General features: G+C 33.8%; 1 protein-coding gene across 1 annotated transcript; it reads right to left on the bottom strand.

The window, feature by feature from the left end:
* Positions 1 to 648: 648 nt before the first annotated feature.
* On the bottom strand, positions 649 to 13,057 carry LOC108199796 (plant UBX domain-containing protein 11). The gene is made up of 10 exons (XM_017367773.2): positions 12,886 to 13,057; positions 11,692 to 11,791; positions 9,594 to 9,646; positions 9,415 to 9,496; positions 7,562 to 7,627; positions 7,409 to 7,476; positions 4,586 to 4,798; positions 4,038 to 4,506; positions 1,262 to 1,537; positions 649 to 1,067 (listed from the first exon to the last, which is right to left on the bottom strand). The coding sequence occupies exons 2-10, from the start codon at positions 11,789 to 11,791 to the stop codon at positions 850 to 852; spliced, it is 1,545 nt and encodes a 514-aa protein (XP_017223262.1). The 5' UTR covers positions 12,886 to 13,057; the 3' UTR covers positions 649 to 849.
* Between the last annotated feature and the right edge of the window lie 3,697 nt (positions 13,058 to 16,754).

Genomic DNA, 16,754 nt, shown 5'->3' with positions numbered 1-16,754 from the left:
ATTCTGCCTGATGATCGCAATTCGCAGCATTCCTTGTTCTGTGAAACATTTGTAGGTATTCGTTTCTGGTTAATGTCTTCAAGACAAATCATCCGGCAATTTTTTCTGGGAGGGAAATTCGGAATAATTGCATATAAATGAAACAGAAAATGGATGTAGAAGAAAATTGAAATTATCTTGTTCAAAGAGAAAACTCATCTCTCATGACTAATACTCCCTCTGTTTTTTAATATATGATGTTTAACTTTTTGGCATAAACTTTTAAGTGCTTTGACCGGGTAGTTAAAAATATTATTTTTAAATTTTTTTTTTCTGAATAAAAATATGTAATCAAAACTTTAATTCACAACGAAAATCATTTAAAAATAATAATTTTTACTATCCGGTCAACCCACCTAAAGTTACGTGCCCAAATCAAAAGTGACATAAAAAAAAACCGGGACTATCAGTTTTCAATTGGAAGAAAGGGTGGAAAGAAGTGAAGCCATAACGGCAGACCAGTGATTAAGAAGGCCAAGTCATCTGATTAATTCTCTCTGGTTAAAGGGACATGGAAAATGCTTTCATAATTCATATAAAGGATCTTTCCTTTCCTATGTTTTATCCCACAAATTATAATTCTTAGTCAATCATGGGAACAAGTGCATGGGAAAGCAATGAAGTTATTTATTTTTTAGTCATTTATAAAAAAAACACGAAAGGAAGTAGCAACAGATCCCCTTGCTGTTGATACAAGTTGTCCAGTACACTCAGTAAATTACTTGCTGGTCATCAAAAGTTGGATAAAGGAAACAAAATGCACTGCAAATATAAACATGACGATGACCTTTAGAAGTATGCCATCAAATCTCATTTTCCATCACTATCGCCACCATATTGTGTAGAATTCCCATTCCAGAAAGCATTTTTGTCCCTAGTTTTGTTATCATCTTCGTCATGTTTTAGTGTGTGAATATTGCTTCCAAATCCGGAGAATGTTGGACGATTCCTATTTCCGTTAGACGCTGAAGAAGCATGTTGGTTTGGTCCAGCATTCCTGAGGCTATTCTGTGGGGTCGCACTTGGCCCTACAATGTCGACATGGCAGCAATAAATGAACAATTATACATCATTCTTCTTCCATTTTAACAAGTCCTAATCACTAACCAGTAATACAAGAAAACAAGCAAACTTCAATAACCAAAACATTGGACAAACTTCATGATAATTAAATAACGTAACATGGATTTTTCTGTATTGATGGTACCGAAGCAGAACTTACTGTATTGCCAAGTACTGCTTTGAGGCTCAAGAACTGAACTTGGGGAATTGGTTCCACGTCCAATATATGAGAAAGGGTTCATGTACGAGATAATCCTTCTAAGAGATGAAAAATATCCTTCGCTGCTTCCACTTGAAGAACCTGTATTATTAATTTCACTTGTCTGGTTCCGGAAAATAGATCCTTCTTTAGGGTAACCACCAAATTTGCTATGTGGAATCAATATCAGAGCTTGCCTATCAAAAAGACCCAACTCTAAAAAAGTCTTATCCAAATCTGCAAATAAATAGGATAAACACAGGCAAACTAGAGGTTAAATAAGAACTTTAAATAGCACAAAATAGTAATTTTGACAAAACAATACTCCCACCGTCCCGCCTCATTGTTTACGTACATTGTTTGCGCGCATTTTGAGGTTCTCGTAAAGTATAGTTCTATAACATATTTTTAATTTTTTCTTTTTTTGAATAAAAGTTTAAACGTCAAACTTTTATTTAGGAGAAAAAAATTTACAAATATATTAGCAAAGTATACCTATGTTACCCAGACTCTTCATTTTGCCTCGAGTACACCGTACACGTGTCGGACACTCGACACTTGGACATGGGTAATGGCTATAGCTTACCTAAAAATAGGTAATGGCCAGGAGATTTGAGGATGTGCTAGTGATTTAGGTAACCACTAGAATAGTGTTGGAATACCTCTTTCTTGATACATTACCTAAATATGAGTTTACGAGCTCATTTATGTAACTTATTGGACTTGCTCTTATGCCTAAAATTTAACTTAAGTCATCACACTCCTCGATGTGGGACAAAGATGTTACAAACTTCCCCACTTAAATTCTTCCTAACGTCCTTGTCAGGCCTAAATAGATAGTCCATAGGCCCAAATCGTACCGTGAGATAATACCGACTAGCTTCGTGTCTCCACCTCCAACACTTGCCATTGTGGGATAATACCACTAGCCTTTCTGTCTCCACCTTCGGCAACTTGACTAATCAAGCTTCCGAGAGTTGGCTCTGAATACCATATGTGCCAACCCAGGTTATATCCCGAGTCTTTTTCGAAAATAGGGTCAAATCCCGAACTCCAAATCTGAAAATAAGCCGAACACACTAGCCCAAATGCAACAACTTGGGTTATACACAAGCCCACCACAGCCCCCAAAAAGATCATGATTTGTTGGTGCAATTGGTAGTAGTACTATGCTTATAAACTAAACTAAAGTCTCCACATTCCTCGATGTGGGACTGGAGTGTTACAAACTCCCCAACTTAAATTCTTCCTGACGTCCTTGTCAGGCCGAAAAAGATAGTCCATAGGCCCAAATCATACCTCTTTAGCCATTGCAGGATAATACTGGCTAGCTTCATGTCCCCACCTCCAGACTCTTGTCATTGTGAGGTAGTATCACCAAACTTTGTGTCCCCACCTCCGGCAACTTGACTAATTTAGCTTTCAAGAGTTGGCTCTGAATATCATATGTGACAACTCGGGTCAAATCTTGAGTCTCTATAGAAAATCGAAAAAAGTCCCGAACTACAAATCTGAAAATAAGCCCAAATACACTGGCCCATATGCAACTTGGGTTATTCACAAGCCCACCACAGGCCCCAAGAGATCATGATCTGTTGGTGCAATTGGTAGTAGTACTTATGCCTATAAATTCAACTAAAGTCTCCACACTCCTCAACGACTGAGGTTTTGCAAAGTCCCCACTTAAATTCTTCTTGACATCCTCGTCAGGTCGAAATGAATAGTATATAGGTCCAGATCGCAACTCTCTAGTCATTGTGGGATAATACTGGCTGGCTTCGTGTCCCCACCTCTAGACTCTTGCCATTGTGGGATAATACTACCAGCCATAAACACAAACAAATAACTAAAGCCAACCAATTCGCTAGCACTTTTGGGCCGACCTTTGGTGGCTTGTTGCATCTAGTTGCGAACTTACGATGTTATAAATGATATCGAAAGTGCAAAAACACTGTCCGTCTGTCCGGGTTTCGTAAGTTTGATTGTTGGCTCCACGAGGACGTCGAGCATATAAGAGGGGGTGTTTGTAACATTCCACATCGGTTAGATAAAGAGTATTTAGGTCTTTATAAGCACAAGCAAATAACTAATGCATACCAATTTGCTGACACTTTTGGGACGACTTGTGGTGGATTGTTAGGTCCGGTATGCATCTAGTTGGGGGCTTAAGATGTTCATATTTATAAGGTCATATTTCAAACCTAAAACCGCATTAAATAGAAGTTTAGTATTTAGTTTTAGTTAGTTGTATATGGTCATATTGTTATCAGTTTTTGTCGGCTTCAACTCATTCCGACTTACATAGAAGTAAACTTTATTTATATATACACTGTAGATAAGTGAGCAATCCAGTAACATCTCCAAGAAGTCCGTAGTCATCAAAGTAACATCTTTCATAGAAACTGGAGTGGTCACTAAAGCTTAGGTTGACAAGAAAAACTGTCTAGAAGGCTTTAGCATTAAGTTGTCGTCTTGCTAATCAAGTAACATCTCAACACAATCAGAGCTTAGGGGTTTAGGGTTTAGGGGGAGAGGGGGAGAGGAAGGAAGGGAGAGTAGCAATCAAGTTACATCTCTGAGAAGTCCATATATTGTCATCAAAGTAACATCTTTCAGAGAAACTAGGGTGGTCACTCAAGCTTAGGTTGACAAGAAAAACTGTCTAGAAGGCTTTAGCATTAAGCTGTCGGCTTGCTAATTATCATAAATATATGAACATAGTGAAGAAAGTTCATACCTTCATTACCAAATACTTTCCGAGGATACGGTATGGCTAGATCATAGGAAGGTAAGCTGATATCTTGTTTTTTATCAACATAATTCTTGACCTCTCTTAAAGTACTCGTTAAAGAGAACTTTTCCTGTAGACTAGTACAGTCAGGCAGTCGGATATTCAAATGAACATCAGATTTATCTAAAGAGAAATCTCTATCGTCATTCTTGTTATCACTGGAACTTTCACCCTGAACAGCAGATTTTGATTCCCTATCAACTGATGTTGAAGCGACCCTTTTACCCTCTGATCGTAGACTAATCAAGTTTGTCTCCTGAACAGGACGACATCCAATGTCGTCATTGATGATATTTTCTGGTTCCGGATCAAGTGATTCATTCACATTTGAAGAAGAAGCCTGTTCAGCATTAGCACGTCCAGGATCATTTACTGGTTCCGGGTATAAGTTATCACCCACCTCGAGATTGACTTTCTGTCCACATAAACAAAGAAAAAGTTGGTTATTACGTTCATAGATATTTGGGATCCTAAATACTATAGCTAAAAATCACCTTGACAGGAAGATGCTCCTTTTTATCTACTGTATTAAAATTATTGTGAGTTCTGACATCCTGGTAAGGGATGTGATTATCCATCAAAGTTGATGGAGTATCTGAAGTTGAGGAAGTTCCTTGACCAAGTAAATTGTAACCAGAATTTCCCTGAACAGGTAGTTCAGTTTTCTGTGCGGCAAGTGCTGCAGTCAAGACACCAGCTGCTGTCTCCTGCATTAAGAATTACAACATAATTTCATGTCGAGTACAACAAAATAATAGCAATCATAGTTATCGGGGAGCAAGTAATGGAAATTAAAACTAATAGTGGTAGACAGTGATGTACTATGAATGATGAGTCATAACTTTTAACTGTGCAAGGTTCTAATGACATGGTCACATTAATGATGGAAAAAAGAAAATAATACAGATTATAAGTTACCTTCGAACTTCTAGCTATTCATATCTCAAGTTTTCACTATATTTTTGTAACAAAGACTACTACACACCAACTTAGATTCCTTGTCCAGATGTAAACAAAGAAACTACTTAATATAGATAGGCTTTGCTGATTCATTTTGCATAATATCTAAATATTATCTGCCTTAAAAAATTGAAGAAGAATGTTCATATGACAAAAATACAAAAAATCAATCTTCACATCATATAAATCTGATCAAACTACATTTCAAACCCAAGGATCAGCTAAGGATGCATACAATTTTCTAGGGTCAGTCCTAATATATGTAGTAGTCAGTATGAACACAGACCAATTCACCACTGGGACACAACACATCCAACAAAAAGGGTGAGAGGGAATATTATATGACCTCCATCAGGCAATAGTAGATTGTGCAGTAAGGTTGGAAAATGACAAAAGATTTTACAAGAAAAGTAAATAATGTCCACAACAAAGAGTGTCTAAGTTAGGAACTTAGGATTAAGTTATGTTTAATATTTAATTATCTTTAGGAGGGAGCGAGATGGCGTGTCCAAGTTAGGATGAAGTTATGTTTAATATTTAATTATCTAGATACGTAATTATATATACTACTAATTTCACCTTCACAAACTATATCAGATCAAACTACATTTCAAATCTAATTCTCCTTATCAAGGAGTATTATTATTTCAGCATAAATACTTCAAAGATCTTATTGAGTTAACTGGTATTAGGAAGGTTACTGCTGATATACCAATAGAGTTGAATGTCAAATATCGAGAAGATGAAAATGATCTTCTGCATAAACCTTATTTATTAATACAGACAATTAGGTGGTAGCCTTATCTACCTGACTACTTTAAGGCTTCTCTAGTTCATATAGCTAGCCTATGTTACTCTGACTCTGGTATGAAGTGTCTAATATCCGAGTGTCGAACTCCAAAAAACTTTAAATTTGGGACACAGGAAAACTGTACTATTTTCTGGACAAGGGTACGGGAACATGGCATAATACATTAATAAACAAGCATTGTACGTAGATACCTTAAAAAAATGTAACTATTAAGTTCGCATAGTTGTAAGGAATATTGCAAATTAGGGATCTCCTGTGCTTTTTTTTGTTTTACTTCTTCCTTTTTTGCTTTTTTCTGCTTTGCTTTGTATATTCAACTAAATGGTCTACTTAATCAGGTATTTACATTGTAGTCAAAAGATCCGACACGGAATAAGTGTTGTGTCTTAGTGTCTAAGAGTCGGACACGGGTACAACTACCTAAAAAGAAGAGTCAGAGTGACATAGTAGCTAGCAAATTCATGCAATCACCTCGCGATCTTCATGTTGAAAGCATATATTTGATATTTAATTGGGTCCGTCGCGACAGTAAGTCAAGGCGAGTCGAGTCGACAGAGGTCCGACTAGTCGAGTAATCGTCAACTAGTAGATAAATTAATAATAATGAAAGTACATATACTTTAAAATTATATATATCTATATTATTTCTAAGCAAGTAAATTAAGTCTTGGAAAACAACAATGGCACGTATATAGTGCACTTAATAATTAACATAAATCTAAAGTAAAATAATATACATATTAACTCCGAAATACCAACAAATACACATAATTACAATATATAGATACATCTATGTGTGTAAACACTTGCAAGAGTGGATCTTTATAATCTAACAGTTAAAGTGGATTAAAGTGATTTAGCAAAAGAAAAAAGTGGATTAAAGTGGATCATCACAAACTCGTAACACACATTAATAGAGACAACACGCGAACATAGATCATATCTTCTCCTTGAACAGTAGAGCTTCTGTGGAAAATAATTAAGAAAGACAGAGTGCCAGACAAAAAAGGTAGGTTTTTGTAATAGTGTCATTCATGCAAATCCGGAATATCATGAACAAAGTCAATTGCCATTATATTATATATATTATAGATTCATTTACTCGTAGTGTTATCAAACTTCCTTGACTAATCTTCAAGCAGTTGATGTCTTCACAAAAGCTTTGACGCTCCAAGGACACAAGGTTGTTGGCAAATGATGCATTTGTTTAGTATTTGTAAAAATTCTAAACACACTCATGCAATTAATATAGAATATTTTGCACTTTGTTGGCATGTATTGTATTTTTGGTAGTTTGGATGCTTTACTGTAATATTGCTCATTGATGCTTGCACAATTACCCATCTCAAATATGTTTTTTAATAATTATAAATTGCAGGTAAGTTGTACTTAATTGAGAACAATTTAAATACAATTTACAAACAAGGTATTTGGTATCCAAATCTAAGAATGACTTAAATAGATATTATGAGTAGCATTGCCAACAGTCTAAAAGTTATGTCTGATTACAGGACACCAGAGTAAGCCTCAATAATCATATATCTACCTGAAGATGAAGATTTAACCATGCCTTCTCAAGACTGGATGTTAAGACTTCAGCAGTGCAAAAACCCTCTGTAAAGAAGAATAAAAAGTTTGCCATACTCCACTATGATATAAAACAAACAGAAGAAGTTCAAGTCAAAATAACATGCCATACCATTTTGCCACAGTTGTAGACCATTGTATCCAATAACTGTTATACAGGGAGAACATTTCTGTGGGTCTGTACAATTTATGTAAGGCTACATTGTTGATTTAATTCACAAATAGAGTTGTAAAATAATGACTACTTGCATTTTCTGTTTGAAGCTACATATAGCAGTGGTTCATCAAGGAATATTAATCTGTAATTACCTATTGAACAATAGAATTTTCTAGCCAGGAAAACTCAAAACATAGTCAACAAAGTCTAACTTCATAAGTGGAAGCATGTCAATCTTAGTAAACTTATCGTATAGCTTCTACTGTACCTAAATAAAGTCTTCTAGTTGTAACAAACACCAGAGAGAGAGGGAGGGAGGGGGAGAGAGAGAGTTAAGAGATAATCCAGAGAGAAGTGAAAAGAGATAAGAGACTGAAAAGACAGAGATTGAGCAGACATAGAATGGGGTTAGAAACCCTAGAAAGAGAGAGTTAATATAAGTTATAGAGTGACAAAGAGAATTGATGGAAATTGTTCCATCTCATATATTCAACATAATCTGAAAGTACATGGCTTAAAAACTATATATAACCATGAACTCTGTAACAAACTCCAGAACAGTAAATGGATCTGTTTCCCTTTTCTAATACTGTTACCTCATACTAGAGAACTACTAAACTAATTCCTGAAATTTTCTGCCTCTAAATCTGATCTCTACCCCTCTAGTTATTTACTATAAATTCTGTTCCAGACAAATTTAATACCGGAACTCGCTACCTCACCCAAAGGTCCCAAACTACTTCATCCCTTTAACTTCTGTTCATCAAATTCGTCAGATTCCGGAAATTCATAATTACATTTCAGCCTCATAGATTAAGCTCAAGTTCAGTTAAATTTGCTTGTATTGCTTTTTATAGCGCAACTGCTACAACAATTGAGCAGAATTATGGAAAATTTGGTGTCAATGCTCAGTTGTGTTAAATTCCGAAAAATTTCTAAATTTTCATGTTTGAGCAATCTGATCCTTCTTCGAGATGATCTAGAGCACTCCTTTCAACCTACTCTAGTTCCATTTATCTTACAAAAAACCACAAACAAATTAGTCTCTCATCAAAATCTACTTAAATATGTGAATTTGCCATGATCACTGTGCCGAATTCTCGTATATGTGATTTCTCTGGTTCCAATTTATGTGCCTGCACACACTGGCTCATTAGCTCATGAGCTCGAACTAAAGTAGTCACAGACTCACAGTTGCTGCAATTGCTGTTCTATCTGTAATTTCTCTCTGTTTCCTCAACATCTGTACTTGTACACATTAGCCAATTAGCTCATAATTGAACTATACCGTAGTCATAATTACATTTTCTGCAAAGCTCACCTACTTTTTTTGTCTGATAATTGTTGTGAAGATTAATCATCTTGGTCTATCCTTATTTTCATTAAAGTACTAGTATTATGTCCTGCATCAAAAGGCGCAGATAATAGTTTGCCTGTCTATTTCACATACGGACAAGCACAAGCTTCTTCTAGTAGTTATGGGTGGTTTTGTATGCATTGTTTGTATCAAAATATCAGATGTAGTAAAAGTCATACTCCTTACATGGGCAATACATGTTATATAAAACAATTTGAGAAACTATATAGTTCAGAGAAGCATGTCATGTATTGTAGAGCCAATAAATCAGCAAAAGAAGTAACACAAGGATGCCAAATTATATCATGATTAGAGAAAGCATAGAATCTATTGATAGCATTGCGCACGAAGGACATACATTTAAATTGCTTATTAGCCACATGTAAACTCAATAATGTGCAGTACTTGCCACCCCTATTACAGTTCATAAAGATAGTAGAAAAAAGGATACATATTGCAGACAGGTTAGCGGCATCAGCACTTTCTTCTGAAATTTGCAACAAAATGCAGTACTTTGAGAACACCTCTGCAAGCTGAATATATTTGACCACAAGTTAAGGGGGGGAGAAGGAGAAAGTTAAACAACATTACATCAATTTAAATGAGAAAAAGGAAACAAAGAAATCATACACTTAAGTCCAGCCATGTAGACTTCTCAAGATTACTTGATTCTGGATTGTTACCTGAAGATTTTTCGTTGTGTAAACATTCTCTCGACAAATTTGGATTAAAAAAATAGCATCAAGAAAAATAAGATTAATACTTAAACAATCTATGACATAATTTAAACTATACCCCTTAATAATACATATATGTATATAGAGTCTTACTCTAACGGAAACCACTAAATAAAAACTAATATAGAAACCATCGCTATTAAGAGAATAAGAAGGCTTGTGGACCTGGAGGATGGATCCCAAAGTGGGCCTTGGGAGGCCTGTTCGGAGCCTTGATGAGGCTTTAGTGGACCCAAGGTGGATTGAGTGGATTGGGTGGGATATATCATATAGGATAGTTTCTCTTGGTTTCTAACTAAGGTTTGTATATAGTGGTTTGTATCTGATCACTAGCCTATGTATATATACTAGATTATGATTTATGGCATGATGTTTTGTTCATTTGAGTCGGGTATAATTAAAAAAAATGTCAATACAAAGCAACCTACAGTTCATACAAGTTCACCAAGAAAAGTCCTACTGCTTCATAAATCTTTGCTAGTGCACAAGGGTACCTCAGACATACATAATTGGTATGTTTGAAAGTCAATGACGCTAAATATGAGAAGATTAGAAAACCTAATCTTAAACCTGTCAAAGTAGTGAGACAAGTTCAATAGATTAAACATCGACACGGACCAATTAAAACCACATTGAGGATAACAAAGTGAATTCTGCAATTTTTTAGCAAGAACACCAATGCAGGAGGCTGCAACAACATTCCAAGATGGACCTGTAGATTGGACCCGATCAGGTCTATCAGTCCAAGACTGGACTAACAATCCTCAATATCAAAGAAACTGGTCTTCACTACGGTCCAAACCTGGTAAAAACCGGACCGAACCACATTTTATATATTATATATTTTCATTATTTCACTCCTTAATTTACATATCTTAGTGATGAAAAAATTGATTTCCGTCATTTTTTAGTAATCCACATTAAGGGAATAAATTATTTGATTAATAATGATGAATACAATAAGTTAAATGAATATATTTAATACTTCTTATATTAGTAATTGAAGCTCATATGCTTACAAATTTGTTTTATATTTTTTAAAAGGAATCAGATGTGTAGTATTCCTTAATCTATATTAATCTAAAAAGTAATTTTTATATTTTAAGATTCAAATAATACAAAAGTAAAATTTAAAAAAAAAATCTAAAAATATCAATTAACTGGTCCATATCGGTCCAGTTCTGGTCCGGTTTTATTTTTTATGGTACAGTCCAAAGACCAAAAATGATAGGTTCGGTCCCTGGTCCATGAATTCATAAAATTCAGTCCTCCGTCCGGTCCGGTTTTGGACCTTTGTGAAACCTAGCTCCTTGGATACTTTACAAGCAAGGGAAAATTATTCTCGGAAGCACATATAGTATCCAGAATCACTTGGTATATTAGGATTAGCAGTATTGTTTCATAAGAGTTAGAAGGAAAGTGGAGTGGGTAAATTGGATTCTGCAAATTGTTTCCTAGTGCATTGGAGCGTTTTGCTCGTTTAAACCTACTGTTGTATTGTAATTACTCAATATCTGCATTAGTTATTATGTTCATGTCTATTAGAACATCCCTCATCTCAGAGTTTCCAACTAAATTTCTCATCTTGTTTTTAAGTATCATTTTAAAAGGGCTTCTAAATTTTCTCCCAATACCGTAGAAGGCCTGACATAACTCCAAGTCAATTAGCTAATGGTCGGTCTGTGCAGCTGTTGCACCGACCAGTTAGTTTCTTTTCTCCTTCTAGAGTTCTTGTTTCACTAATTTGAATATCATTACAGAATACTTTTACAAACATATTGAATACTGATACATGCAAAATAGAAGTAACATAGAAGTTGATACAAGAAAAAATAAACAAATGAAATCATGTTGATGCATATCAAGCAATCCACAAGATAGGTATGTTTCACCTATTCTAGAAAAGAAGTACGTTATCGTCATAGACAACCTACAAATCGGTTCTAATTAGTACTAAACAGATGACTATAAATTATATACAATGCATATACCTGATACGTAAACTACGAAAAGCTTTTTCTTCCTTTTGGCCTCCAAAATTGCATCAATAACAGAACCTTTAAATGCAAGAGATAATACTGACTGTTCCATCTGTCTCCAAAAATCACCAGGATCCAATCAACAAGTCAGATTTTAAAAGCAAAAAGCATATAACCAACATAAACATCACAACCGCAACCCACCATAATATGATAGAACTCCTAAACCTCGACTAGTAAGTACAGTAAAAACTCTATAAATTAATAATGTCGGGACCGGAGAAATTTATTAATTTAGAGAGTTATTAATTTATCGATAAATTAATAATTATTAATTTAAAGAGTTTTTAACCGATTACACCGTACATACCAAACAAAAAGACAAATTAGTCTATACCTCTTAGAATTAACTTACAGCGAACCTTGAGACTCAATGTAAATTAGTAACTACTCTGTTCATATTTATTGGAAATCAATAATGACAACTTAAATTAGCAACTACTGTGTTCAAATGTATAAGAAATCAATAATGACTTTTGAAGTACTGTATAGTAAATGTAATATATTTTAATAGAGTATAATATATTTTTTTCAGTTTCTGTGAATTATTAATTTATGATTTTATTGGGACCGAAAATTATAAAGGGATCTCCCGAAAAATTATTATCTTATTATTTTATCGAGTTTTTCAATTTTTTACATTGGCCCAAGTCGGGACCGGACAAATTTATTATTTTAGAGAGTTTATTAATTTACTGAGTATTAATTTAAAGAGTTTCTACTGTAGTAATGTTTAAGGTTGGGGAAACCCGACATCACATTTACCAAAGACTACAAAAGACTGAATTAAACCTTTTTTTAGTTCTCGTTTGACCGTAGACTGTGAAGATACAACGGAAACATGTATTATCATCAGAAACAACACTCTTCAGTTTTACATACTCTCCGCTGACCGTACGTCAGCTACTTATAATAATTTAGTTCCAGAATTAACAAGTGGCGCATATACACATGGAAACATATACATATAATAAGCATAACAAAATTCATCTCTACAATATCAAATTACAATGAACTAATGAATCAAACATTAAACAAAGTCGTATGGTAAAAAGTGATGATGAATTTCTAGTTAAAAACTAATAGCATCACGATTGAATATCAACAAAACAAAACCCTAGTACACACAAAATAGGATGCTAATACCTTTTTGTTTCGCGCAGATGAAGAAGAAAATCAGTCTTGTGCAGTAGTTATAACAACTCTGTCTATCTGATAGCTGTACAATTGCGACTCACGGCACCCTAATTTATTGACTTGTACATGGAGACCGACTACACGGAAGTGACAGAACACTCTTTTCACGTCATCTTTAATTAAACACTATACTAGTGTTTTTTTTAAGGAAAAGGAATTAAATTTGTAATTTATTTTAGGTGTTTTTTCATAAATATCTAAGTCAAAATTGTTTTTGCAAAATACTACGTTATATTTAAATATTTTGTAAAAATATCAAATTTTTGAAAATATTTGCAAAAATGTTGTATGCAACCATATTCGCAACTAGATGTAACCATACTCGCAACCCATGGGGACCAATTAATTAAAATTGCATCTGGTTGCATACCGTGTTTTTGAAAATATTTTTTGAAAAGTTAGTATTTTTGTAATTTTGTCAAAAGATAGTAAAGTCGCAAAAAAAGTTGAAAAATGTGATATTTTTGATAAATTCTCATGACAATTAATAATTACAGTATTATAAAATTAGTTGTTATCAATATTTTAAAAAGTTGAACATTATATCATCTAGCCTTTAACCCGTGATAACCTGTGTATTCTCACGTGTATGAAAAAAGATATTTGTCGTGTAAGAAATTAGAGTTAAAAATTATTATGTAATAATTATTTGTATTATGATAGAACACGTTAAGTTAACAAGAGTTATATGAAATTATTATAATATAATAATATATAATATATATTATAATAAGCCAATATAGTAGTGATTTGTAATTATAAAAGTTAACATCAATACTAAAATTAGTTTGCTTTGACGACATATTTTTTGTCATGTTCAAATTATATTTTCCTCCATTTTTAAGAAAAAAAGAGATAAACGATTTTTCCCCGACTATAACGTATTTTGCTTGAAAACAAACACAAAACATCATATAACTTTCTCAACTCTAACTAACTTATTTTACCCCTATACAAATATGGAAAATTAAACAATATCTTTTTCTTAGTTATAATGTATTCTACTTAAAAACAAAAACAGGTGATATCACGTAATTTCTCTCGGCTCTAACTCTGGCGTATTTTGTTCCTGTACAAATAATATATTTCTCCTTACAAGCGAAGAAAAATAAAATATGAAAAATATGATTTAAAATTAATCAAAAACGCATTACCATATTTTAATATTAGAAAAACATTTATAGAAAAAATATATATATATTATATAAGCTACCGATTGGCAATATAAAAAAATATTATAAAAATTAATTTTGTAAGAGAAAACATGGCCATCATATAATTTGATCAAATTCCAATTCACTATCTTAGGATTGTCAATTAAAAAAAACCACGACATCCAACAATACTAAACAAATAATTAAATATTATTGAAAATTAAATTATAAATAATAAAATTTGAACTATATATAATTATTCGTGTTCTCAGTTCTCACGCGTTTAAGACTATAATTATTAAAGTTAAAGACATGTGGTCGTGGCTAAGTAGGTATTTGGAATTACCGGCCTCTTTAATTTATAACGAATCTTTTTATGAATATTATCAAAATTTATTAAATGTTTTTATCAACATATTACTTTGCGCCACCTTTTAGTAAAATTTTATACGAGATAACTATTAAGAAATCATTCAACATATTAAACAACACACTCAATATAGAAATATTAATTAAAGTATATTTATTAATTATTCAAAAATTTACTTTAATTGCAAAATAGTTTTTAAAACTATAATTATTAAAACACTTCTAATTTTATTTATATTTTTTGTATTTTGAAATTTTGGTCATTTAATTTTTTTTTGACAAATGCAAGAAGATTTCATTAACTTGAATATAATACAGCTGGAACAAACCTCCAACCGTTGATACAATCAGGTGCTAAAACAAATTTAGCAAATAACATACTAAAATCAATTAGATGATTTGTTTCCTGATCGTTTAAGACAATGAATTTAAAAATTCTTGAAGCTAAAAACGAAATCACAGACATTCCAAGTGATCTAAATTGCACCAACATCTCTGGAAATATTATTATCCCAATTGACCATATCACATAAAAACCATTGCTAGCCCGATGTTCAGAAACACCAATCACATAAATTGAGATCGGAAAAGCGGCATCACAGCTATCTACATGCTAGACACCAGCTATAGACCTGCCGAAGCCACCCCAGCTATCTATATGCCGGATATCAGCTATAAACATGCCGAAAGTGTAAACCAATGATGGATGAACAATCTTTGACCGTGAAATGTGAGCTCTTGCGATAATCACCACCATCTCAGATTCGATACAATCTTTGCAGATCACCAAAAATATCAATAAACTCGTTCTCAACAGATCCAATACGAAATAAACGCAATCATAACTATACAAAAAACATAATTAAACACTCCAAAAGGAGAGACAAAACACACACTCCAAAAGGAGAGACACACAAATATCCAAAAAAATTGGGTTTATTTGAAAAGAAATTAACGAGAGCAAAAAATAATGAAGGAGTTGGGGCTTTCCACCGAAGAAAACCAGTAGAAGCTCCTCGATTTACTTGAAAATGGACAACCCTCGTTGAAAATGGGCTTCTTTATTTAATTTTTATAATCACATGATTAAAATTATTTCGGTTCCGACATTAGAGCAAGTCCAACAGCTGACTCAAATGATGTCCTAAGTCATAATTTGAATCATTTGATTAAAAATATTACTCCAACAATGTCCTAGTGATGCCCTAAATCACTAGGACAACTTACTCCAGCCCTATTTTTAGGGCTCACCTACTTGAGCCTCATTTCACTTTTAATAATAAAATATTATCATTCTCTCCCCTTTACTTTTCCCTCTATTTTTTCATTCAAAATATTAATATTAATATATTAATAATAGGACTTGTGGATAAGACTTTTTGTTAGAGTGAATGTATACAAATAATTAGGGATGACAACGGGTCGGGTCGGTTCGGATATCTGTGATATCCGAACCCGAACCCGAAAATTTTTACCAAACTCGAACCCGATCCGAACCCGTTTGGATTTGAAAAACAAAACCCGAACCCGATCCAACGGCTTTCGGATCGGGTTCGGGTTTATCCAAACCCGAATTATCCAAACACCAAAGCGAGTGAATCTCATCCGAGGCAGACGCAGGAGACGCCGAGTAGTACGGCGGCGGGACGACGGCCTGAGGAGACTGTTGAGCCTGGGCGTGAGCCTACATCATCATCCACTGCTCTTAATTCATCGGCGGCGGCGCGTGCTGGTATTGTTGTTGTTGCTGGGGTTCGATCGCCATCGGAGCCATCTGTGGTGGAATTACTCCACTCTCTTGCATCATCTTCACACATAATAATTGAATTAAAATTCAAGACTAGGGTTTGTCGATGTGAATTGAAACGCTAAGATAGATGAAGAGATGGATGGATAGAGATACAATGGATTCTAGAAGAAGACAAACCCTAATAAGCCTGGTAATTGAAAAGGTAGATACTGTATTTATTTACTATTTAGTAATTTACTATAATATATAATATTATTAAATAATACTGTAAATTGAAATTATAAGTATTTATAGATATCATGGACCAAAAGATTATAAATAATATATAATTTATAATTGATATTATTCGGATTTTTTTTCGGATTTCGGGTTTGGATCGGGTTCGGATTTCGGGTCGGGTTTCGATACGGAATACCTAATATCCAAATCCAAATCCAAACTCGTTCGGGTCTAAAAATCAAATCCAAATCCAAATCCAAATTCAAAATATCGGGTTCGGTAAAATCCATTCGGATCGAAAAGGTCGGGTATCCATTCGGATCGGT

The sequence above is a fragment of the Daucus carota genome, chromosome 8 (assembly GCF_001625215.2).
Source record: "Daucus carota subsp. sativus chromosome 8, DH1 v3.0, whole genome shotgun sequence".
Taxonomy (NCBI): domain Eukaryota; kingdom Viridiplantae; phylum Streptophyta; class Magnoliopsida; order Apiales; family Apiaceae; genus Daucus; species Daucus carota.
Note: the sequence above shows the minus strand (reverse complement) of the source record. Positions and strands in the feature narration are given on the sequence as shown.